Consider the following 23,483-nt stretch of genomic DNA (forward strand, 5'->3'; position numbering starts at 1 on the left):
ATGATTTATTTTAAATGACAGAGGAAAATACCAAACTAGGTCATTTTTATACTGCTCCCTTAAAACCAAGGCTGTAAGTGTTTCTATTGACTCCTCTTTTACCAAAAAGGGTGCTGGCATGAACTGGCATGAGGTAGAGATGTGCTCACAGTGAATGTTTTTTCACTGGCCCCAGTGGATAAACAGCCAAGACCAGTGACTTTGCCCTTCACAAATCCATTTTGTATTTCATAACCTTTTTAATTCTAGGGTGAAGTCTAGTTGCATGCACATGCCATCCTGATGTCTAATGTTTTGTTTTTACAGACTTTGCGGCATTCAATATTTTTGAAGAGGGGTTTGGTTTTCTTTTTTTTCCCCCTGTGTATATAAGAATTGCAATCCAAAGCCTTTGTAATGTTTAACAAATTACTTTCCCAATATCCTCAATAATATCTTTGGTTATAATGTTTATTTTTAAATCTTACAACTTCACACCGCTGAAAGATAATGTAAAACATCAAGAAATACCCATCACTGGGGAATTTTGTACACTTTCATTGGAATGATTAAGCATGTGATAAATGTAACATTTTTCTACAAAGTCACACAACTAGGGGGGTTGTTTTTAAATATTAAAAAGTAAAGGACAATTTTGCTTATGGTGCTACTGCTAACATACATGGAAAGGAAAGTTTGCTTAAAAGAGGGAATGCTGTCCTGGGGATGGTGTCACTCCAAAATATTGATTCTGTTACAACCATGGCAGTCTCTTTTACAAGATCTTTGACCATCTGATTTTTTTTGTGGGTTGAAATGTATGATCTGTGATATTTGTTACCAAGAAGTGTTATAGACACTGCTGACACAGATCAGATAAGAAACTGGGTCAGCTGACAAGATATTCCCTTGGTGAGGCTACCTCCCTGTAACATTATGTGTATCCTTCTGTGCGAAGGATTTTCTGAGCATGGCTTGTAGTCTATTGTATAGTTTAATTTGCAATTATTGGAAAATTCTTTCTCCCTCTTAAAAAAAAAAAAAGGAAAAAGGAAGAACATGTTTAAATCACATTTCTCTTTAAAACAGAAGAAAAAAAAGTAAAACCATTTAGTATTTCATTTCTCAAAGCTTGGCAGTTTTCATGTATTGCTCTGTCAGGAGCCTTGTCTTTTCATTCGGCTTCTTTTCTGATTACAGATTATTCATTTATGGATGGGCAGCTGTAGAAACTTGCTTCTTGCGTATGCAAATTAATCATGGTAATGTTTATCATAAGGAGATTTTGTGGCAGTGGAAAAGGGGTTGTGTCAACATGTTCTTGATTTCAGTTGTATCTTCTTCTGCAAATGAAGGCCTCCTTGCTTTACCTTCAGTGAATTTTTTTTTTGCCTTTTTTGCCATTTACCTCTTGGACTAGTCACCGCTCACTAAGCAAGCTATTTGATTCACTTACAGATCATGATTTTGGAAGGAGCTGGCAGGATGAGTATCAATTCCAGCAGCAATCTACTCCACCAGCAGCCTTCCTGGACAGACGGATATTCTACATGCAACGGTAGGAGGAATTCAGCTGCTCTGAGCCATATTCTTTTATGGGAGGCTGGGGGAAAGAAGCTGCTACACCTTTAAGCATGTACGAGTATTATTTTTCAGTAGTACTAATTTACTGGAGTTTCACTTCTGAAACTCCAGTAAATTTGTATTACCAAAAGAAAAGTTTTCATTTGTTACTTCATTTGTAAAAAGCTGAACTTGTAAAAGGGACTAGTTTATTGCTCATTTCCTTACTGGCTCTCTTTCTTAAAATTTAATGGTGTTGAAAGTGCCAGAAGTTCTCTCTTCTCAGTCCAGAATTCTTTCTCTCGTACCTTTACCCCTCGTGCTTCCTCTGAACCAACATTACTGCTTAATGCTAATCACCCCTCTGGCTTTCCAGGGGAATAGTATTTTTGCTCCTTTGCTGCATTTGCTTTTTCTGCTAAAATTACTAGATAGCTTTCTAATTAGATAGATAGCTCATGGCTTTTGATTTTTTCTCTTTTTTTCTTCTTACTGTTTTCTGGTTATATATCTGTGTATATAAAAATATATTCATAAATATTCTCTCAGTATAAAAATATATATATAAATTTATATCTCTGTAAGTGTTTGACATAATTTTAGAATTCTTTTCATTATTCAATGGACAGGTAAAACTTAAAATCTAAGCAGAAAATCACATGCTGCTCTTGTCCTTCTGATCCAAATAATACTACAAAAAAACTTACAATTAAAGCTCCCACTTAATGAAATGCTTATTCTTTTTTTCTGTGTAATTTCTAAATACTCAGGAATACGTCAGTGTGCTTAATAAATGTGCCTATTTGTCTATAACAGTGTCATACAGAAAAAAAGTCATGTCTGGGTTTCACTCTTCCACAGTATTTCATGGAGAGAAATGGTGGGGGTCTATACCAAATTTCTAGGGTTAAACTCCTCAGGATTCACTTAAGTTTAACAGGAAGCTCAAAGCTTAGAGCAGCCTGTGCAGTAATTCACCACCTTGCTTATTTTTACCTAAGCTACTTTCTCCTCTCTCTAAAGTATCTTTGCTAACATTAGAATTCTAGTGGCCTTTGAAATCACTTTACTCTTCTAAAGTGATAAGAATACAAATCAACCTCCTTTTGAGGGGATACTTGACAGCTCCAGCAAACATTTTTCTCTGACGTACTGCACTTTTAATAATTTCCATACTCGTTCCCCAAATTCTTTAATGGGAGGATGAGGAACAGTCCTGCAAACTCCCCAAGTTACTTACACAAGCCTTGTTGGCTAATATTGATAAAGAAAGCTAAATAACTGTGGGGAATGTTTTTGTGTTACCTGGAAACTGTCCTATACCTCAGCTGAAGAGACCTGGGGTCCAGTGCACCTGAGTTAAGGTCATTTCCTAAAATGTGCCAGTTCTGGTGCTTGTGGTCCTCTAGCAATATCCACTGTTGTCAGTATTTCTCACTGTGTGGTTAATTTTTTTTCTAGAGGAGACTGGGAACAGACTGGTGCCATATCCTGGAGCGGGGTCACTGCAGAGCTAGGCCATGGCAATCTCTCCTCCTGTAAACTCTCATTCCCTCAGCCTTAAACCCTTTTTGCACTTGTGAGCATTTTATCTCCCCGTCACCTCTGTCTGGCGTAGTCCTTTTTCCTCCTTTCCCAGGGAATAAATTGCACTGAACTCTGTGAGGACAGACAAAAGCAGTTCTGCCTTTGCTCTTATCTTACATAATGATCCTATCCCATGTACAGTTTCTTCCATTTGCACATGCAAACTATTGTCGTGCAATGACATACAACTGAGAGCAGTTTAAGAGATTGCCAAGAAAAGACTCAGACATTCTAACAAGAAAATGAGGCAGCTTCCATAACTAAAAATGAGTTTTACAACTACATTCAGAAACCACCTTACATGACTACAGCAATAATCTGCACCATCAGAATACCAACTCTGTCATGAAACCATGACCCACACTGACAGGCTTTTACCATGGGAGCAGTATGAGAGTGCTTTTAACCTTCCTTTTTCTAACCCCACAATTTGTGTTCAGCCCTACTAAGTTCTTATTCAAAGAAAGCTTCTACGTCACCTTACGAGAGTTTTGCAAAGCTTTTCCATCATTTTCTGATGCAAGAAAATGATTTACCCACACATCCCTTTTCGACAGTAATTCTGTAAAGGGTCTTCCCTCAGAGAATTTTGGTGTATTTAGCCAACATTAATGAGTTAATTCCTGCAAATCAATCAGACAAGAGGTGTGAAATGAAATAAAGCCCAATTTTTTAACTGAGGCCAAAACCCCCACAATATCTTCTCCGGCAATAGCTACTGAGCCAATGTTAAGCACTGAGAAAAGTGCCTAGATCTGTAGACTTCCAAGACATGCAATTTGGCTATAGATCTTATTGTTGATGACTATGATGCTATCAGAGACAGCAAATTTTTTTTTTTCTTTTTCAGTATCCAGTAGCTTTTATGGAACCCAGTGGCACGAAATACACCCACAGTACTGGACTAAGTTTCAAGTCTGGGAGTGGCTGCAGCACCTCCTTGATACCAACCAACTGGATGCCAACTGCATACCTTTCCAGGAGTTTGATATCAATGGGGAACATCTGTGTAGTATGAGCCTGCAGGAATTCACTCAGGCAGCTGGGACAGCAGGACAGCTGCTTTACAGCAACCTCCAGCACCTAAAATGGAATGGTAAATAGATATTAGAGAGAGACAATGTGTACATTGGTCTGAATTCTGAGATCTTCAGAAGTCATTTACATGCCCCAGAAACTTGCCTGGCAGATTATATTTGCTATGTTTGCTATTCTGCTTATAGCTCATTTACTGTATTGCTAAATTTCTTGGATATGGCTTAAGGCAGAAATCTGGAGGTTGAAGAGAAGAGGGAATGCTTTCTGCTCCAAAATCAGCCCTCTGGCTCAGGTGTAGAAGTTGCTGCTTGGAGCTAATACATTTGATTCCTCTGTGCTCATTCTCGTACCTCCTATCTGCCAATTTGCTTTCTTGCAGGTCAGTGTGGAAGTGACGTGTACCAATCTCATAATGTCATTGTGAAGACAGAGCAAACAGGTGAGTAGCAGTTGGGTAAATTGTCTTTTGGTAAGGGGGGACCTTCCTTCTAAGGGAGACAAATCAAAGTGGCAGTAAATAAAATGGAAAGTGTGTCATGCAGAATTAAAGAAGTAATACAAATGTCAGCCAGTGCCTACTTCTGAAGTTTCAGGTAATACCACATGCATGTGGCCACTTTTCCTGGGAGACCTCTGCAGTAACAGCAGTCTGCACTGATGTTCAGAGTTGGAATAGTTTTGAGGTGCTCCATGGAGGCAGCTTTGTAGGGGACTTCATTCTATGCTTCTTTCAGCAGATATCAAAACAAGTATTTTAACAATATGCTCTGTTAAAAAAAATTGGAAGAAAGGAAAGAAGAAAAATATTTTGTTGTGAAGTACTGTTAATGTTTGAAACAAGATATTTCCAAAAAAAACAGCTTGGAGAGAAAACAAAATGTTACATTTCAATTTCTTCACAGGTTTCAACGAAACTGAAATTCAGGCAGTAGTTTGGTTTGATCAAATCTGCATTTTTGCTATTGCAGTTCATTCTCTGAGAGTGTTTGTAGCTAGATCCCTTTCCTCCCAAGGGCTTTGTTTAACCAAGAAAAGAACTTCAGCTTGATTCAACCGTCTTCTTCAAGCACAATTATTTTCCTTGTTCCTTTGCCAGATCACACCTGTCCGTATCCACACACTCTCTATCCCACTAGTCCCAGCCTCTTTGTATGTAGGTGTGTCCATGAGCCACCTTTTGATATCTGCTGGCAGAACAAATAGAGATCTGTTGCATGTGGCGTCTCCAACAAATACTGTCAGCCTGTTTATCCACCTAACCTGTTGGAGCCCAGCTTCTCCAACCAGGAACATTACCCATATTCTCCTTGCAGCAGGCAAGGATTGCTGTCTGCAATCCACTCTTGGCCTGTGCCTGCATGGTATGGGAAATGTGCATGAGGCAGCCTTGCTGCTTTCCACAGAGGTAACTCCAGTAATCCTTTAAGTCCTGAATTATGAGATCCTGGTGTAATATAATTTCCTCCTCCTACCAGAGATGAGGGCAAAGTACCTCAGCTGCACATCTTGGAAAGGACTAACTGGCTGATGGTTCTCCTGGATGTGCTGAATCAGGAGTGGCCTGGTGGGGCTCCAGTGGTGCCACCTATGGCCAGTGAGAGTGGGCTAAGTTCCTCCATGTGGGGGAGCAGGAGCTGTGGATTAGGGGTGCTGGGAAAGTTACTCTTTGTGAGGCTGCAGGGACAGGGCTAGTGGTTTTGAGGGGAAGCCCGGTTCACCCCAGTAAACCATCACAGCTGCAAAAACATGGGTACTGAAAAAGGCCAAAATGGGAAGGTGAACACTGTCCCCATGTTCTGGCTGGCTAAGGCCTATTTTCAGAGGCAACATTAGGCAGATCAGGTGTCCAAGCAAGCAAAGGGTGTGTGCTATTGTAGGAACGCAGGCTCTGGGTGCCCAAACATGCAGGTATTAGTTAGCATGCCTGTTAAATTCCTATGTCATAAGTGGTAACTTAGCCAAACATGATTATTTAGCTGTAACTCATTTTGGGGTTTTTGATTTCATTTATATGAACATCAAAAAAATTAGGTTTCACCTTGATTTGAACCTTATATCTCATCCCTTCTGACCTGGTTTCAAAAGAAAAAGAGAATTCTAAGGCTTCTGACCTTAAAAATGCACTGTGAAGGAAGTAATTTCCAGACCAGTGTACAGGTCAAAAAGACAGTACTTCTGTTCTGCTTATATTGATCCATATGACCAGAAGGCCACTAAAAAATATTCCCCTTTAATCATGAAGGTGGTTTTTAGGTTAAGGATGGGGACGTAGTGTGCCTGGAATAAAATGGCCCTTCATTTATGATTAGGCTTTGATGTTTCTCACTGTGTGCTTAAACATGAAGCAGTGTTTCAGAGAGGACTTTCGAGTTCTACCATTGTAGAAATACTCATCATAACCATCCTTCTGTTTTACTAGATATTTGAGAAGACTTTCATCTCTGTGGCTCCAATACACAGTCATAATCATCAGGGACTGAGAATTCAGGACTGGATTGGGTAGAATTAGAGTTGATCTGCATAGGAAACCTCCTTCAAAGCCAGGCATAAACGATATACTAGTCAGGAAAAAGAAGAGCATACCACATTTTTTCTAAAAGTCAGTGCTTTGTGTAAATACGTTTGCCTGAATATGAAAAGCTCCATCCATAATTTGAGTGAAAGGAAATAATTTTGTACATAGCTCCTTCACTTCTTAGTTCCCTTGTGAACTTCTTTTGCCCCCACATTTTTAATTCTTTCAGTGCTCAATATTTACCTCTGTGCTAAAAAACGTTCTTTTAGTGATCTGATTTTCTTTTTGGTCCTTTGCCTTCAGATCCATCATTAATGGTGTCCTGGAAAGAAGAGAATTATCTTTATGACAGTGGCTATGGTAGCACAGTAGGTAACTAACATCACAATACTTCATGCATTCTGAGATGGCTTTATTGTTGTCTGAGGCTATTAGTTTAAACGTCTGCTTTTTAATTCCCAGATTTATTGGACAGTAAAACATTCTGTCGTGCTCAGATTTCTATGATGACACCTAGTCACCAATCTTCTGGTAAGAAACTTGTAATTATATTTTTAATTGTTTGTCGCTTGTCCCAGAGCTACCGACATGTAATAGTCTCTGTGGTCCTTTGTTGTAGGATTGCATCTGAGCCTCCAGTAATTTTAAACCAAGCAATGATGATTCTGACAGATTTATTCGCTGTCATTATTTCAATACCTTTCTTTAAAGAAATGCTTCTGTCTTCTCTCTATCAAGAGGAAGATGATCAAGTAATCTGTGATCTCCACATATCATTTAAAGTGACTGAGTCAAAGGGGTAAACATTAGTGTCAGAGAGACAAGACATTCCAGCTACACCACGCTTTTCTGTGATGTAGAAGGGTCTGGGCAAACAAGTGCCCCATTCCTCCCCAGAAGTGGCCGTGTTTCCCCGTGATTCATGCTGAGTAGGTTGCTGTGTTTGGGGCCAGGCTCGGGTTGGCCTGGGGAAGCTGTAGGGCAGACACCGAGCGCTGTGCCCAAGAATGTGCTGGCACAAGGGCTTCCTCCCGCAGCCTCTCTCAGCTGACAGCAGGGTGCCCACTGAACCTCCTCTCCTTCCGTGAGGTAGAGTTCAAATGCTAAAGAGAAGGCGGCAGAGCAAACCTGTTTGCTGTAGTGCTGGTCAAAGCGCAGTCTGAACACACGTGTGGAAGGCCCTGCGGGCCCTGTCCCCGGGGGCTGGCACCAGGACGGAGGTGAGGAGAGCAAGGCAGTGGGAAAAGAGTAAAGCAGAGACAGCAGGGAAGCAAGAAAGCGAGGAGGGAAAGGCGGGTTCTTCTTAGGAGGGCATTAAGCAGAGATCTGAGGGAGAAAGCGGTGGAAGTCCTGGGAGGGTAAGAAAGGAGAGCACGTTGCTGTAGACGCAGCCTTGCGCTGCTGCATGTGGGCAGTGGCCCCAGCCCCTGTGCCTGCCATGCCCTGCTCCTCCAGCCTCCTGGGCTGGACTTGCCAAGTGGCATTCAGTCTAAACCAATGCACTCAGCCAAGAATTAACAAAAAACCAAACCAAACCAAACAACCCCCCTGAAAACCAAAAAAACCCAAAAACCAAAAAAACACAAAAAACCAAAAAATCAAAACAAAACTAAACAAAACAAAAAAAAAAGAAAAAGAAGAAAAAAGAGAAAACTTGACCAGAAGAAGAAAACCACCAAATCTTAAAAAACCCCAACCAAACACATTGTTTGCTTTCTCCACCACCTCCACCCACTCTCACAAGATGGCCACCAGGATTTCAGGACTCTCTGACAGGGCTGGGGACCTGTCCAGATCCTGGCATGGTGTGTTTATCTGCTGACTGCTTAAGCCTAAAGCTAGGGTGGCACGCCAAGGGCACAGCCTGCTGTAAAAACTAAATTTGTATATCCCGTAAAAAAATGGCTCATTCCTGAATCATATGCAAATAATGTGTAACCTTTTGTCAAAAGTTTTGCAAGAAGGCTTTGTTGAAACTGCATCATAACTCTTTTCATCTGTCAGGCCCCAGCCTCCTCACATGGCATGTTTGAAACCAGTCTCCACGTAGGAGCTGTGGCAGAGCAGGAGGCTATTTACACAGCTGAAATCCAGAATAAATCACTGGCTAGGCAGAAGGCACCTGAACTTCCAAGAATAAATTTCCAGCTAAGTGGAGCGTAACAAACATTTGCAAGCGAATTGTGGGATTTTAAAATGAGAAGGATTTATATGAGGGCAAATAAAGAACTGGGTCCTGCAGTCGTTACCTGGAGTTCCCACAGGCTTTTAATAACATATGGGGAATCATAATCTGAGGAAAGGCAGTGAAATAAGGCTCATTTTACTTCCCCCACACCTCCCTCCAAGCTCAGCGAGGTTCTGGCTAGTTCCTGCTCTTGAGTGGGAAGGCAAAATGACTCAGAGCACGTTTGCTGCTTGGGGGTCAAGGACAGTAATTTATCAGACTTAGAATAGCAGAGGTTCGGCCTATCCCCACGGTCTTGTTCAGTTTATGTTTCCAGTTATGTATGAATAAAGCAAGTGTGTGAATAACTTTGCATCTACCTTTTCACATGCAGTTATTGCAGTAGCTTGTGCAAATCTGACAAGTTTCTATGCAAATAAATATTTCCTGTGAGTCATTTTCCCATGCAAATGCCTGGTTTCCATGAAAAGTATGATAATTGTGCATTCATAGAAGCTGGGAAAACATGCGTGGGACCTTAAGCTTTGCTTTATGGGATTCAGGGACAAGGTATGCTGAAAAGCAAACACAGAAGGGGCTCCCTCTCAGGTGTATCCCACAGATTTTGTGAGACTTGGAGCAATCAGATGAAAGCTATTCATTAAGTACAAGAGCAGAGCCAGGCTGCAGTGGTTTGGGGGCGGGAGGGTTGAACGTGCAGACTGCGAGGTAAGTTACAGTCATGAACGGGCAGAACTTCTTTTTTTCATTTCTGAAGAAATGCTTGTGCCAGAAACCCTATTCCTCCTCTGGCTGGCTGCAGGTGATAAAGTACCATTGATGAGAAATGGCTTGTTCCTATGGCTCTGAGCCACAGAAAAATATATGCTTGTCCTGCTGCCAAAAACTCCTACCAGCGCAGCCCCTTTCCCCTCCCTGCCCCCCTAAACAACAGTGCTTTGCCAGTTCATTATGTTTTAGTCAGGTAGGTGTTCTGTGCATTGGTACCAGTACATACATTTCCCATTAGATCATCTCTTCAGAAACAAATAAGCCCCCAAAGATACGTGCTTCAGCAAAGACTAAGATAATGGGACAATTCAGGATTCCTTTTACAGATGTGATGATCCTATTTTTCTCTCTCTCACACACAACATGAGGTGAGGTATTTGTTAATCAAATTTAGCTTTCAAAAGCCAAATATTTACCTCTGCATTCATTCTTTATTCATCAATGGTCTCTTTGAGAAGTGTGCTGATTAACATATAGTACAGAAAACAAAACTCTCCCTCCTCACTTAGATTACCTTCCGAAAAGTGATTATCTTTAGAAGAGATATTTGTTCTTTTTTGTGGTTTTCTTTCTTTCAACCTGCTAGTCAATGGAAAGCCTTTAATAAAATTTACAAATAGGCTTCATTTTCCTTCTCTGCAGACTCTTCAGATGCAAAAAAATCGCAAGATCATACCCCAAAGTCTCACACCAAGAAGCACAGTAAGTCAACATCCATGCTTATAATGGACGGTTAGTTGATTGAAGGAAAAAGAAACAAATGAAAATCAGGTCCTATTTGGGAGGAAAGAGGAAGCATTTTGAACGCAAAACTTGTTAAATCATTATTGTGATTGGATTCTGAAAGGATCTGACTGTCTAGTACTGCTTGTTTACATAATTTTTGACTCAGTGTTGTTAAACTTTTCAAATTGTTTTTATCAGTGAGGGCCTATGGGGAAGCAACCAGAAACCAGCTTCCTCTGCCCTGTGTTGAACTGGGCTGGAGGAGCGGAGTAAAGGAATGGTGAGGAAGACCCAGGATTAAATCAGGAGGGCCTGTGCGTGGGCACAGTCATGCTCGTGCCTGTGCCTGCCCAGGTGCAGCACACAGCACAGACCCTGCTAAGCATCTTCTAGCAGAACTTCTCACACACAACACCACAAGCAAGCACCTATGCCTCAATCTTGTCACCTTCTTATCCCTTGATATGACAGTCTTTCCCCTCCCCTCACCTGCTTTTTCTGCTAGTTTTTTTCAACCTGACTCTGAAGACAGGATATCATAATTGTGATTTCTGTGCATAGTTACATTAATGTACTTTACTGAGATTTTTTAATGCTGATAATATCTTATGTATGTCTTTTCCATCCTATTTAATTCATTGATTATAATAGGAAACCTTAGTATTGGTCTTTCACTGCATTTTGTGGTATTTGGTTCATCCTTTTTCAATATGACCTCCAGATTATGTCTCTTCCTGACTCTTCTTACTCTTGATCTGTCACTTTGCCCCAACAGAACTCCTGAACTTTATATCTGTACACAGATATCTGGGCGGTTTTTGTGTGCGTGTGTGTGTGTGTTTGTGTATAAAAAGGACTGATCTGAAGAAAGACTAGTGAAGAACTGAGGTCTGTCAGCTTGTTCAGCTTGGTAGAAGAGAAGGCTGAAGGTTGACACATTCCAGTCTCCAGCTTCCTCAGGGAGGGCAATGGACAGGGAGGTGCTGATCTCCTCTCTCTAGTAACTGGTGATAGGACATGAGGAAATGGAGTGAAGGTGTGCCAGGGTAAGTTTAGACTGGACAATAGAAAAGGTTCTTCACCCGAGGGTGGTCAGCCACTGGAACAGGCTCCGCAGGAAAGCGGTCACAGCTCCAAGCCTGACAGAGCTCAAGGAGTGTCTGGACAATGCTCTCAGTCATGTGGTTTAGTTCTAGGATGTCCTGCGAGGAACAGGGAGTAAGACTTGATTTTTTTAGGTCCTTTCCAGCTTGAGACATTCTGTGATTCTAATATCTCAGTCACAGCTTGGGCATACAAAACAGGTCCCATTGGCAGTCTGGGCTAATCCCCTTCATTTCCAGTTTCTTCAGTTCTGCTCTGTATTATGACCATAAGTTACTGATGTCCAGATAGGCTAGGTCCACCACATTTTAATGGGTCCAGAAAACAATTATAATAATAAAGAAAAATACTGGATTAGTTGACTGAAATCTAATTCTACTTATACTGACTGCACTGTATACCATTTTCAAGTTACCTTCACATCTTTGACTGGCTTGTTTCCTTCTTAATTCAGTCTAATTGCATGCTTTTGAAGTCAGACCAAAGGACTGCTGTCTTTCTGGCTCACCTTGTCACTGTGTTTGTTATTCTTCATTTGTAAACTACTTCATCTGACTTGAGGGATTTATTTAATTTTTTTTTTTTTGACCTGGACCTTCTGGTGCTATCTTTATAGTAACTGTGAGATGTGTTTGTTCTTAAACTGAGAGGTCTACCTGTTGAACTTGGAGATCTGTTTTCGTCTTTTCTACACCATGGTCAAACTTTCTGGCTCCCTTTTTCCATACAATTTTGGCTGGTCAGTTTTGTCACTGTCCTTCTATCCACTCTACACCTTCTTACTTATTCATTCATGCAGAATGGCAGTTCACCTCCCGTGCCTTCTGTCTGTCTTTTAAATGCATGGAGGTTCAGTGCCTGCTTCACGGTAATCTTGGCTGTTTCATGTGCCACACAATAATATGTTACATGCTGTGCTGTAGGCAGGGATCAGGAGAAATGGGCAAATGAGATGAGGGGAAGGCTTAAACATGTTCTCTTTAGGGCAGAAACAGCGCCAAAGGCAGAAGGAAGCAGTGGGTGGGTTTGGACTCTGCTTCCCCTGATAGCTGGGGCTCCTACGTGCCTGCCACAGGGCTCAGACCGCCTGAGGCTGACACTTAGCTGCAGTTGAAAGGCTGCCAGTGTTTTTCACCTGTATATCTCTGAGGTGGGGGTCTTGTGCTCCAGAAACTATGGCCCTCTGTAGATGACAAGAAAAATTGCAAGCACAACCCAGAGAGCTCTTGAGACACTCCTTCCAGCCCTCTTTCCTTTTTCAGACCCTCGAGGAACTCATCTTTGGGAATTTATTCGAGATATTCTTCTCAATCCTGAGAAAAACCCAGGATTAATCAAGTGGGAAGACCGGTCAGAAGGTGTCTTCAGATTTTTAAAATCTGAAGCTGTGGCTCAGCTGTGGGGAAAGAAGAAAAACAACAGCAGCATGACTTATGAGAAACTCAGCCGGGCTATGAGGTGAGCTGGATGTTGCTGAGGTAGACTGTGGCACAAACACTGACCAACTGGATGGAGAATTTGTCTGACTTTTAAAAATAATCTGTCAACAGCAGCAGTTGCTTTCTTTGACAGTCTCTCAGACTAGTTTTGAGATTGTAGCATTATGTTCTTTTCTTCTGTTTCTGTAGATTATACGAGACATATAACACAAAGAATTGTTCATATACTTCTATAAATTTTGTTTTGCTCCATCCAAACAACCAGTGTAGGAAAGGAATATGGTTGCAGAAACCTGATAATGTTTAAATGGCCCAGTTATGGCTGGAGACCTTGTTATTTCCAGCAACATTGAGAAACTAGGCATACCCCATATCCATTGTCTTAAAATAGATGTTAGGATTTTCTTTCCTCTTTGATTCAACATTTTGAGAACTTTTCCATAATCTCTGAAACTTCAAAATGTATTTTTGAAAGGGCGCTGAGGTTCCTTCCCAGTCTGATTTTCAGATCCTGACTTCTCTGGATAAAACCCCCTGTGAAATCTCGTAAGAGTGTGTGATAAATCTAGCATAATACTTTGACCTGAAACATGGTGAAATTCAAACTCAGAAGCTAATTAATATAAAGGAAAAAAAGAAAACATCCATTTTTCCTTCTCTGTCATTCAATTATAATGATCTTCGGTATTATATATATCTCTCTCAATAGAAAATGAAGACTTTTTAAGCTAGCTAAGGGATTGTCTAGTTGGCAGTGGCCTTTTAGGACCATAGATGAATTTACTCTTTTTCTGTTTTTATTTTAACAGATACTATTACAAAAGAGAAATCCTTGAGCGTGTGGATGGTCGGAGATTAGTATATAAATTTGGAAAGAATGCTCGTGGTTGGAGAGAAAATGAAAATTAAATATATATCAAGAAATAACATTTAAGACACATGGATGTAAATATTCAAAGACTATTTTCTTATATTTATGTACCAAACTGGGGTGAAAAAACAATTCTGCTTCTGTCGGGAAGAAAAAACATTATCATTATTGGTGTTAAAATTATTTTATTTGAAGTATGTCCTGTATGGGGAAAAAATGTACACAGTTTTCTGTGATATAAGTTAACATTATAGAATTATGATTATTTTTCCCTTCTTGTGAAGTTTTCCTCTTTTTTTTTTTTTTTTTTTTTTTTTTTTAAATCATACAGGCATAATGTGATTTATGAGTCATATAAAGAAAGGGAAGGAGCTAAATATTAGGGCATTTAGGGAATATGATAATCCACTTTGGAAGGCAACATAAGTGGAGGAAACAGTAAAGCATCTCTGAGCCAAGTAGCCTTTTTCCATAGTCAGATGGTTTATAGCTTTCCTTGGCCAATACCACTTGTTCCTTCCCTCCTCTGATTTCTGAGTGTTTTAATACTTTGCTGGGTTTCAGCTGCTTTTCTTGAATTAGACAGTGGGTTCCTCTTCAGCTGGCTTATCCTAGCCACATGAACAGTGGCTATGCAAGGTGTCGGTCAGCATTTACTTGGAGAACCCATACTACCTCCACCACTGAGTCCTTCTTTTTTGGGCAGACATTTGGGACCAGACCTTATCTGATACTCAGTGTCCTCCCTAACCTCCAATGAACATTCAGCTCACCCCAGGAAGAAACCTGTTTTTTGTTAACTAATATCTTTGGGGTGGACTGCTGGAAGAGCAACAATCTTGGGGACCAAAAGCTGTTGAAGGAAGATTGTTTTCTGACTGGGCAAACTTATTAAAAGGCACTGGTTTCCCAGTAGGAATGTTAATAATCCTCTCACCCTCTTGCACATCTAATTAAAGCTTTCAAAGCTGTGCCATATGGAGCAGTGAGGAGGTGGGCAAGCAGAACGTTTATTAATCCCTTGGCATGAGGAAGCAGTCTTCCCAGGTACTTCAAGCTGTGTGGTCCTCTTGGAAGGTCAAATCTCACTTGGACAGGTACTTTCAAAAAACCTTTGAGGAATGCAAAGCTAAACCATCTGTAAAATATTAGTTCCCTTTGCTTTCCTCAAGTCTAACTCTATACTGTACTTGTATTTGTCAGTTGTGCTTGGGATTCTTAGCTGGAGGAAAAACACCGTCAACATAAAGACCCTGAGATTTTAGGGACATTGAGATCTGGGTCAGTATTTTATGTTCACCTCTAGCAGCTCTATGCAGACACTGAGCATTCATTGGCAGCTTTTCCTTTCTCCAGCTCACAAATGCTTTCTGCTGGCACTGAGCATATGCAGAACATAGGGAAATAAAAACTAGAGGAGGCAGCACTTCACCAGGTCACTGAGCATGTGAGATGTGGAGTCAAGAGACAGGATTGTCTTGGTGATGTTAACAGAGGTGAAACCAAGATCAATTTCAAATCACTTTTTCAGGGATGGGGAATTTGGAAAACAATAACAGGGACTGAGAAGTCCAAGATTAAAAAACAAAAAAGAAAGAAAAAGGAAAATTAAGAATATTAAATCCATCCAATATCTATTTCCTGAGGCATCCCCTGGGTTTGAATCCATATTAGCTTGAAATACAGCAAGATACAGCTGGAGGTTGCAGAATATTCCCTTTTTGTTTGTCTTAAAAGGAAATAGAGATGAAACCAAGAGACAACAGAAGTATCAATATGAAGGGTATAAAATGTGCTTAGCAACAATTTGTAGGCAAACATGAAAGCCTGACTTGTTATCTACACATGTAGGGCATGTTAAACAATAACACCACCTCCTACACTGTGTATGCCAGAGCTGTCACCATCAATTACCCATACATGACAATTCTTACTTTTCATAACCTGGGTGGAGAGAGCTTCATCTTATTTACAAATCAAATAATAAGCTTGTGTACTTCAAAGCATTTTTTTTCTCTCAGTCTATCTCTCTTTGCTTTTTTTTGACTGTCTGTGCTAGCCTTGCTTACTTTTGTGCAACTCAGTAATTTCCTTTTTTAGCTTAATTTGCTACATTTCACTTCCTTTACCATCATTTTGTAGTTCATATAATAAGAATCAGGCCCCCAGATGAGAAGAGTACTTTCACTTTGCTCCTAAAACCATTTCTTCCCCCTACCTGATGGTTATTTGTAGCCCTTCACTCTATGCTCTTCACACCACCTCCACACCTTGGGTGAGAATCTGAGATCAGTGATACCATCACAGATCTGCAATGTAGTTGTACCTTATCTCAGGTTAGCATATATCTTATACCAATGGATTGTAATACTTCATGAATTTGCTTTCTAGATCTCTCACAAAATTTCTTGGGAGATAAAATGAACTTGTGATATACGCGTGTCGCCACTTCGTTGCTGAGCAGCAGCTAAACCTGCTTTTAAAGGTTTTGAAAGATAAAACTGTACTTAGAAGCATACTGTGTAAATTGAGAGAGTGGTTTATGTTGGGGTACAGTATAAATGATCTTCCACTGTCACATCTTTCAGCATGTGGAAATCATGCAAGTTTCTGTTTTCACCCTGCAGAACTTTGCAGTATAGTAGGTACTTGTCATTCAGCATTACAATGGCACAAAGTTGGAATAGAAGCCAGCCAACATTTACTCTGTTTTACAAATATATTAACCTTTGCCTAAGACAAACACAAAGGACTGTTTTAAACTACAGTTCTTGCCAAGGACAGATGCAACCAACCAAAGAGAGTCTTTTTACCAGGCCTAACCAAACGGAGAAAATGAAGAGATGAATTTTTATGTAAATTGCTATTTAAACAAAAAGCATTTCTGATTGCTCTTTTATTTTGTATTTCAGAGGCTGAGCAATCATATTTTTAGATGTATCCTTTAAGTTAGCAGCTGCTGAACTGGTAGCACCATGTGTATAGATTTTTATTGTACCATAATTTTTCATATGTATAAAGCTCTAGATAGGAAAGTATATTGTATTTATACAGTTACATGCAAATCACAATGTCAAAGGGTTGGCATGAGCACTCTCAATATTTTCTGCACAAAATTAGAGCAACTTGCTCTAAAAACATCCTGAGAAACTGTATGTAGGCTGTTGAACTACATAAACATTAAAATGTTTAGTTACATTTTCATCTTTCTTTCTGCAGCACATTGCATAATTCCTGCTTGCTTCTCACAGCATCATCTTCAATGTCTACGTGTGGAAACAAATCCAAGTTAGATATTTCACTATTGCCATTGTAAATTTCAGCTTGGAGACGATGTATTCACAAAATACTTCTAAAGACTGTTCTATTTTTGTGAATATGATATAAACTCAAATAAAACACTCATGAAAGAAATTATTTGATTAATGTTTATCTTCCTTTTCTTTATGACTTGTCATTGGAAGTGACTAATGTGAATTCTTTCAGTACTGAAGAGTATTTCAATATTGATGAAAGGTCTGCTGTAACTAGAAGAAAATTCAATAGCTTAAATTTACTAATATGTTGAATACCCGATCTGTTGTGAAGATACTGGGTTTCCAAACCTGTTTTATGTCTCACAGGCCTCGCTGAAATAATGGATTATGTCAACGCAGCTAGATTGCCTTTCTTGTTTGGCTGCTAAACTTAACAAAGGCCTGACTTCAGCACTGATTTAACTTCAAGGTATTTTGAAGTGTGTGCAAGAATTCGGCTGATTAAGGATGCCATTACTCACACTGAGCGTTTCCTTTACCAAATCAAAGCAGCTAAAACGATGAAATCCTGTCCTTCACGTTATTTTTCCACCTAAGTGGTGGCTACGAAAAGGGGACGTCTCTCCTGATTTACTCTGCAGCTTGAAGTAAAAAAGTGAAAACAGCTACAACTAAAAGCAAGTCAAGGCAGACTCCTGTGGCATTTGCAGTCTGGGGGCCGTGGCTGTGCCAGCTGGGTGCTGTGTGTGCCGTGTGTGGCCTGCAAGGGGCCACCCTGTAGCCCCTGTGGTGCCCCGCTGGGTGTCCCAGGCTGGCAGCATGAGCTGAGCAGCCAGTCTGATCCACAGAGCTAAGCCTGCTGCTGTGGCAGCACGTCTGGAGTTGGGCTGGAATCTCAATCAGGAGCTTCGCTGCAATAGGACAAGTCACACCATCATGCTCTATAATCTGCAAACGTGCATAATTTTAAGTAAGTGAGTGGTTCCCTTGCCTTTGAAATGATGCATATGGGTGTTTGAGGATGGTGGCTCTAGGAGTGTTCAGTCTATATTGAATCAGTCGGTCTTTGAACCTGTACTTTCAAAGGGGCTCCAATATTACGTCCACATAAGTAGGAGAATGGGTTTGAATTTTGAACACAGGTACAAACATCGTGTTTAGTGTGCAAAATCAGTGTCCCAAAAGAGTGGAGATAGTTTGAGAACTTGCAAGTCCCAAACTAGGTTTCAAAAGGAACTGGAACTAGATTTCAGGCAAGTTCAGACTTAGATTGAAATAATCACAGCTGGTTTTCCAGTAAATGGCTGGGCCTTTTGTTTCAAGCAAGCTCAGGCCAATATTTGAGACAAACACAGATGAGAATATTATTTGGAAACATGCAAATAAGTGCACACTTAATAAACTCCCCCTACAAAAAAAACCAACAAAAAACAAACCAACAAACCCAACCCAACCCAAACAAACAACAAAAAACCCCCACCCCCAAACAATCAAACTCCCCCCCCAAAAAAAACCCCAACAACAACAACAACAAAAAGCACACTCCCTCCACCCTCCCCTCCCCCCCCCCCCCAATACACAAAAACCCCCAAGCAAACCAAGACTCTTCTTTGGTTGTCCCTTAAAATTGAGGAAAACTTCAGCTTTCAGCTGCATTTTAAGGCTGCCTGAAATAAAAATTCAAGGCAAAATTCAGTTTACAAATCCTATGTAAATTAAGAATAAATAAGAGCAGTGCTGTAAACAGAGTCTACCTACATTTTAATGTGATATAAATTTGGGTGCATGTCTGCATCAAAGACAAGTGAGAATTGCTTCAGATAAGTGAAATCTGGTGAAAGTGAAATCTGGTGAAAGTGAAATCTGGTGAAAGTGAAATCTGGTAAGTGAAACTACCAAAAAAAAGGTGATTAATGGTTACCAATACTAATAGCTTCCAATAAATGGGTTAGTTACAGTAATTGGAAAGATAGGTAATCAGTATTTGCTCCCTTGCCAATGAAGCTTTGTACAATGCAGTCTAAATCCTAAACTTTGTGCAAGCCAAGAATTTTCTCCAACAACCACTGTTTCCCCAGATATTTAGCTCCTTCAGTCCTTGAGGGTTAGAGAAAATAATAGGGAAAGAAACAAATAAAGCAGGAGGAAGAGACTGAGTCGATGACCAGGTCTTAAGGCATGAAAAGTTCCGTGTGGAAATACAAAGGCTGTATGTGCAAAAAAAAATTAATAACATCCAACTCAGTCTATTTATAGTCTTTCCATCAGAGGTTGGTCGCAAAAATTAAACATAAATTAGTGTTTACAAATTTAATTATAACTTTTAGAAGAACAAGAAATTACAGCAATGTGTGTACTGCATCATCTTGTGTACCTAAAAAAAATTCAATTATGAAAAATGACTGAAGCATTATTTCTGCTGAAGAATTTCTCCCTTCTGTGTTCAGTATGGTGTGATACCCTCCTTGCTTTCATCTTGGTTTGAAATTCAGCAATAAGATTCAATATCAACAGGGGGAATGAAGAAGGACATGGATGATTTGTATTATTATAGCAGGTATTTCAAAGCAAATAGCAAAACTGTAGCTTATTCTTTCTAAATTTTTGGTTCCTTATATAGCATTTATACTGTGCCTGGGAACAAAATGTGAAATTGGGGATAAATGCCAGTATCAGTGATACATCTTGTGAATTTTGCAGAGGACCCTCCCCATCTCTCTGTAGGAATGGTGAAGAGACCTTCATAGAATGAAGATTGTGAAAGCCTCCTTCTTATACTTGAGTATGTTGACAGGCTGAATACAACACCTTAAAAACTGCTTTCTAAAGCTCCTGTCTGTGTTTTGAGAGCTTTGGACAATAATGCAGCCTTCAGCATTGTGTGGCAGGGGGATTATTGTACTTCCCAGTTCACTAGGGAACGGTGCAGGATGGCCTCATCACAACCTAGGGGTGAGGGGAAGTGTTGTGTTTGAACTCATGCTGCAGCCTCTGGAGGCTGCAGGACTCACTCTGTACTGAGGTCTAGTGCCGCTGTACACCTTCCTCTGCATTCCTCAGATGTGCCAAGGCAAAGAGAGGCTGAAGACTTTTAAGAATGCATCCCAAATGCTTTTGTGAGTGCTGCAGAAAGGTCAGAGGATTACTGACACTGCTAAATTTCCTGGAGGTGATGCTGCCATGAGGATGCTAAGACACAGCTGCCAGCTGGAGATACTGAAGTAGTCTGAGAGAGAGGACTGTCCCTTCTTCAAATCTTTCCAGTTTTGCTATTTGCCAGCTTCTGTCTCCATTTTTTTTCTCACATCCCCTTTTCCCAATTGGTGTCATTGTAACATCTCTGGTTGTAGTCATGGAAACTCCTCTTTCCCTAGAAGGGGATGTAAGGTGTTTGTCTTCTGAGTTGGCTTTTATGGGCTAAGACCAAACCCTTTGGCTCTAGTTCACATCTTTATAGTCTATTAATTTGCCAAGGTGGGGAAATTCAAAGTGGAACCCAAATCTGTAACCAGGGGCTCTCTTAGGGAGTCACTGAAGTTCAGAGAGGATGGAGGCTCACAACACAGGTCTGATCTTGCCCAGCCTCCAGTGGAATATGGTACTTCTCAACACAGTCATCCCATGAAGCCTGTGCCCAAACACCAACAGAAGGAGAAACAAAATTCACCACCAAATACTCACAGACTGGAATCTTGTGCTGTCTAAGATCCCTGTATTTTCAAAGAAAGCTTAAATAGATAGACAATTAATTAAAAAAAAAAAAAAAAAAAGGAGAGATCACCTTGAATTTCATCCTGCTCACAGCAGATAGAATCAAAATGTCTCAGGTAATTAGCTTTGCCTGAGATGATGATCGCTCATTTTAGGAGTGTATAAAATCTATGAGTTGTGATGTGAGGCAACCTGCAACTCTCTATGCATCCTTCTAGAATTCCATCTGTACTCCTGTATCTCTCTCTAAATCATACCTCCTCTCCTGGGGAAAGGCTCACCAGAGCTTATCAGATTCAATTACTGCTGTTTCATATCAATGTTCTCATGTGAAATCAGAATACAAATAAGCCAAGACTACCTCCATACCCCCAAACAATTACAAATGCCGATGATTCATCAGTTATTCATGCCAAACCAGTATTTTTCAGTATTTTATAGTTTATGAGTGAAAGATTTCAGCATGTTCAGACTGAAAGCACTGACATGCCAGGAGGCATTTCATGTAGAAGGGCACTCTGCACGGGGACACATAGCATACCCAGCAACTGTCACGCAATCACATTTGCCTTATGGACACTTTACTTTTCCAGTAGGTTTGGAGATGAAGGGTTTATAAAAGTTCTATTTACTTTCAAGAAAGTTTAGTGTTTGATGATAAAGCTAATCCAATTTTTTACTTTACTGCCACTGTAAGGCACACACACACTTCACCCTCCTACCTCCCCAGACTTTTCATCTGATGTAATTTTTAAATACATGTACAATGAAAAATTATGTGGTGGTGTTAAAACATTTTTTTTCCTGGTGTGTAGAAAGAATTTAATTCACTATGCATGGATAACCCATTTGTTTATACTCAAGTTAAGAACAAAGCCAGCTAATAAGCTTTGCTGTCACCTTAAATAAATGGTTTCACAAGATAATAACTCCATGCAGCTACGCCCAAGGGTCATCAGCGTTTTTAAAGACTCTTTATGTTTCAGAAAAAGAAGTCACACTGTAAAAACCAGCAACACTGTGAAAGAGCTATTAAAAACTCATATTTTGTTTGGATATCAAGATTAAGAGTTACTGAGGACCTGTGGCCGCAGACGCTTTAAGCAGATCCCCCACCCCAAAAAGGGTGTACACCAGCAAGCCTTTCCTCAGCTTGGAGAAAGGCAAGGCTGGAAATTCAGCCTTATCACAAACATATGTCCCAGCTCATCCTACATGTGAAACACCTTGAGCTTGATTGCAGATAATAGTCACAGCCTGTTCAAGCTGACTTGAAATCCTGCTGAAAGGGCATCTCTGATTCCCTCATCTTGCTTTTCTGTGTCTGTTGGTTGTCTAGTGTTTGTACCAGCACTGCCAGATCCAGAAGTTATTCTGAAATGAAAAAGGGTAAGTCTTTTTGTTACATCTCCATATGCTGAGGCCTCTGGATCATTAGTCCCAACTCAAGGAAGCATTTGGAAACCTGCAGTCAGAGGAACAGGAGTGGGAGATGACTTTCTACCCCTTCAGTAACTCTTTCAGTTAGATCAGTGTAAGCCAATTTGTGAAACCTCAAGTGAACATCTATTTCATGGAGAAAATTCCTGTGCATGTGTGTGAGAACCTATGATGTGTGTAAATATTTAAATTAGCAATACCTTTATTTTAATTTTGTATGTTAATGAGATAATTTTATGTTTTACTTTTGTGATGATGTTTCTCTGGCCTTAAGAGTGTTTCTGTGTGCTTAGCAAAGCACAGATCTCCAGGGACCAGTGAAATCGGGGCATGAAACTCTCCTAACACAAAATGTGGCAATACAGGGGTCTTGCAAACTTCCTCTGCCAAGCGACACAGCTGAGTTTTCTGGGGAGTCAGTAACACAGGGTATTTGCTTGAGAAAGTCACCTCCTACTAGTGAGTGTCCTCACACGATGGTGAGGAGGTCACATGAGTCACAAGGATCTCTGAAACTCTGACATCCATGCCTGGGGAGTAAGAGAAGAAAGGGAATCAAACTTGATAAATGGCATTGGGGGGGGGGGGGTGTTGGTGTTTTTTATCTGTATCAACAAGATAAAGAGATATAAGTAGTGGAATATAATTTTAAAAAGGAGAAACTGTGAAAATGAATTTTGGAAATTACTTCTTGACTATGTAATTTGTACTTCTGAAGGGCGGGTTGAGTAACTGGAGGTGCTTGGTCTGCAGAGCTGCTCTGTGCTCAGTATTCTACAGTGCACCATCAGAGTCAGAAAATGTTTTAACTGTTCTGACTAGAATTGCAGTATGATGCATCAAGTCCTTTTGAACTCTGGATGCTGCATTTGCCTATTAATATCTGAGAACAGTTACCTCATCTCTCCTAAGGGAAGTGGCTGAGGCCCCATCACTGAGCACCAGTAGGGGCCTGATTTTCAGAGGCAGTGAGCAATCACCTATCCCATGAAAAATGAAGATGGAAAATAAACTGCAGATAACAATCTTGTGCCCGCAGAGGGATAGGATAGCTGTGACCCGTTATGTATTTTTTTCATTTCAAACTTCTGGAATTGTGCTATTTGTGTTCACCTGATACACTTGTAAATATATATATATATATATATATATATATATATATATATATATATATATATATATATTAATACTCTATAATCAACCCACACAGCTCAGTTCCTCTGCCAGTTCCCACACCTTCTTTCTTCAGCCCATTGAAAACGCTTGGTTGAAAAAAAAACCCCTAAGAAACCAC

The 23,483-nt window shown here is 40.3% G+C and overlaps 1 protein-coding gene and 1 long non-coding RNA gene across 3 annotated transcripts in view; both read left to right on the plus strand.

Annotated features, from left to right (window-relative positions):
- EHF (ETS homologous factor) overlaps positions 1–17,185 on the plus strand; it is a 34,308-nt gene extending 17,123 nt beyond the window's left edge. Inside the window, exons 1-9 of one of the 2 annotated variants that reach the window (XM_066187833.1) lie at positions 498–1,079; positions 1,438–1,537; positions 3,980–4,225; positions 4,547–4,606; positions 6,986–7,054; positions 7,145–7,213; positions 10,284–10,343; positions 12,734–12,929; positions 13,720–17,185. In XM_066187833.1, the coding sequence (XP_066043930.1) occupies positions 1,441–1,537; positions 3,980–4,225; positions 4,547–4,606; positions 6,986–7,054; positions 7,145–7,213; positions 10,284–10,343; positions 12,734–12,929; positions 13,720–13,819 (897 nt within the window). In that variant the 5' untranslated portion in view covers positions 498–1,079; positions 1,438–1,440 and the 3' untranslated portion in view covers positions 13,820–17,185. Of the gene's footprint in view, positions 1–497; positions 1,080–1,437; positions 1,538–3,979; positions 4,226–4,546; positions 4,607–6,985; positions 7,055–7,144; positions 7,214–10,283; positions 10,344–12,733; positions 12,930–13,719 lie in introns of those variants that run through there. The other variant, XM_066187831.1, reaches the window with a different exon arrangement.
- A 4,858-nt stretch (positions 17,186–22,043) lies between these two features.
- Positions 22,044–23,483, plus strand: part of LOC136292307 (uncharacterized) — a 56,766-nt gene continuing 55,326 nt past the window's right edge. The window contains exon 1 of the long non-coding RNA XR_010721880.1: positions 22,044–22,138. This is a non-coding gene — a long non-coding RNA (uncharacterized lncRNA). The remainder of the gene's footprint in view (positions 22,139–23,483) is intronic.

Source organism: Chamaea fasciata, unplaced genomic scaffold (genome assembly GCF_029207755.1).
Source record: "Chamaea fasciata isolate MVZ Bird 193981 ecotype frontalis unplaced genomic scaffold, bChaFas1.0.hap1 SCAF_7, whole genome shotgun sequence".
NCBI lineage: Eukaryota > Metazoa > Chordata > Aves > Passeriformes > Sylviidae > Chamaea > Chamaea fasciata.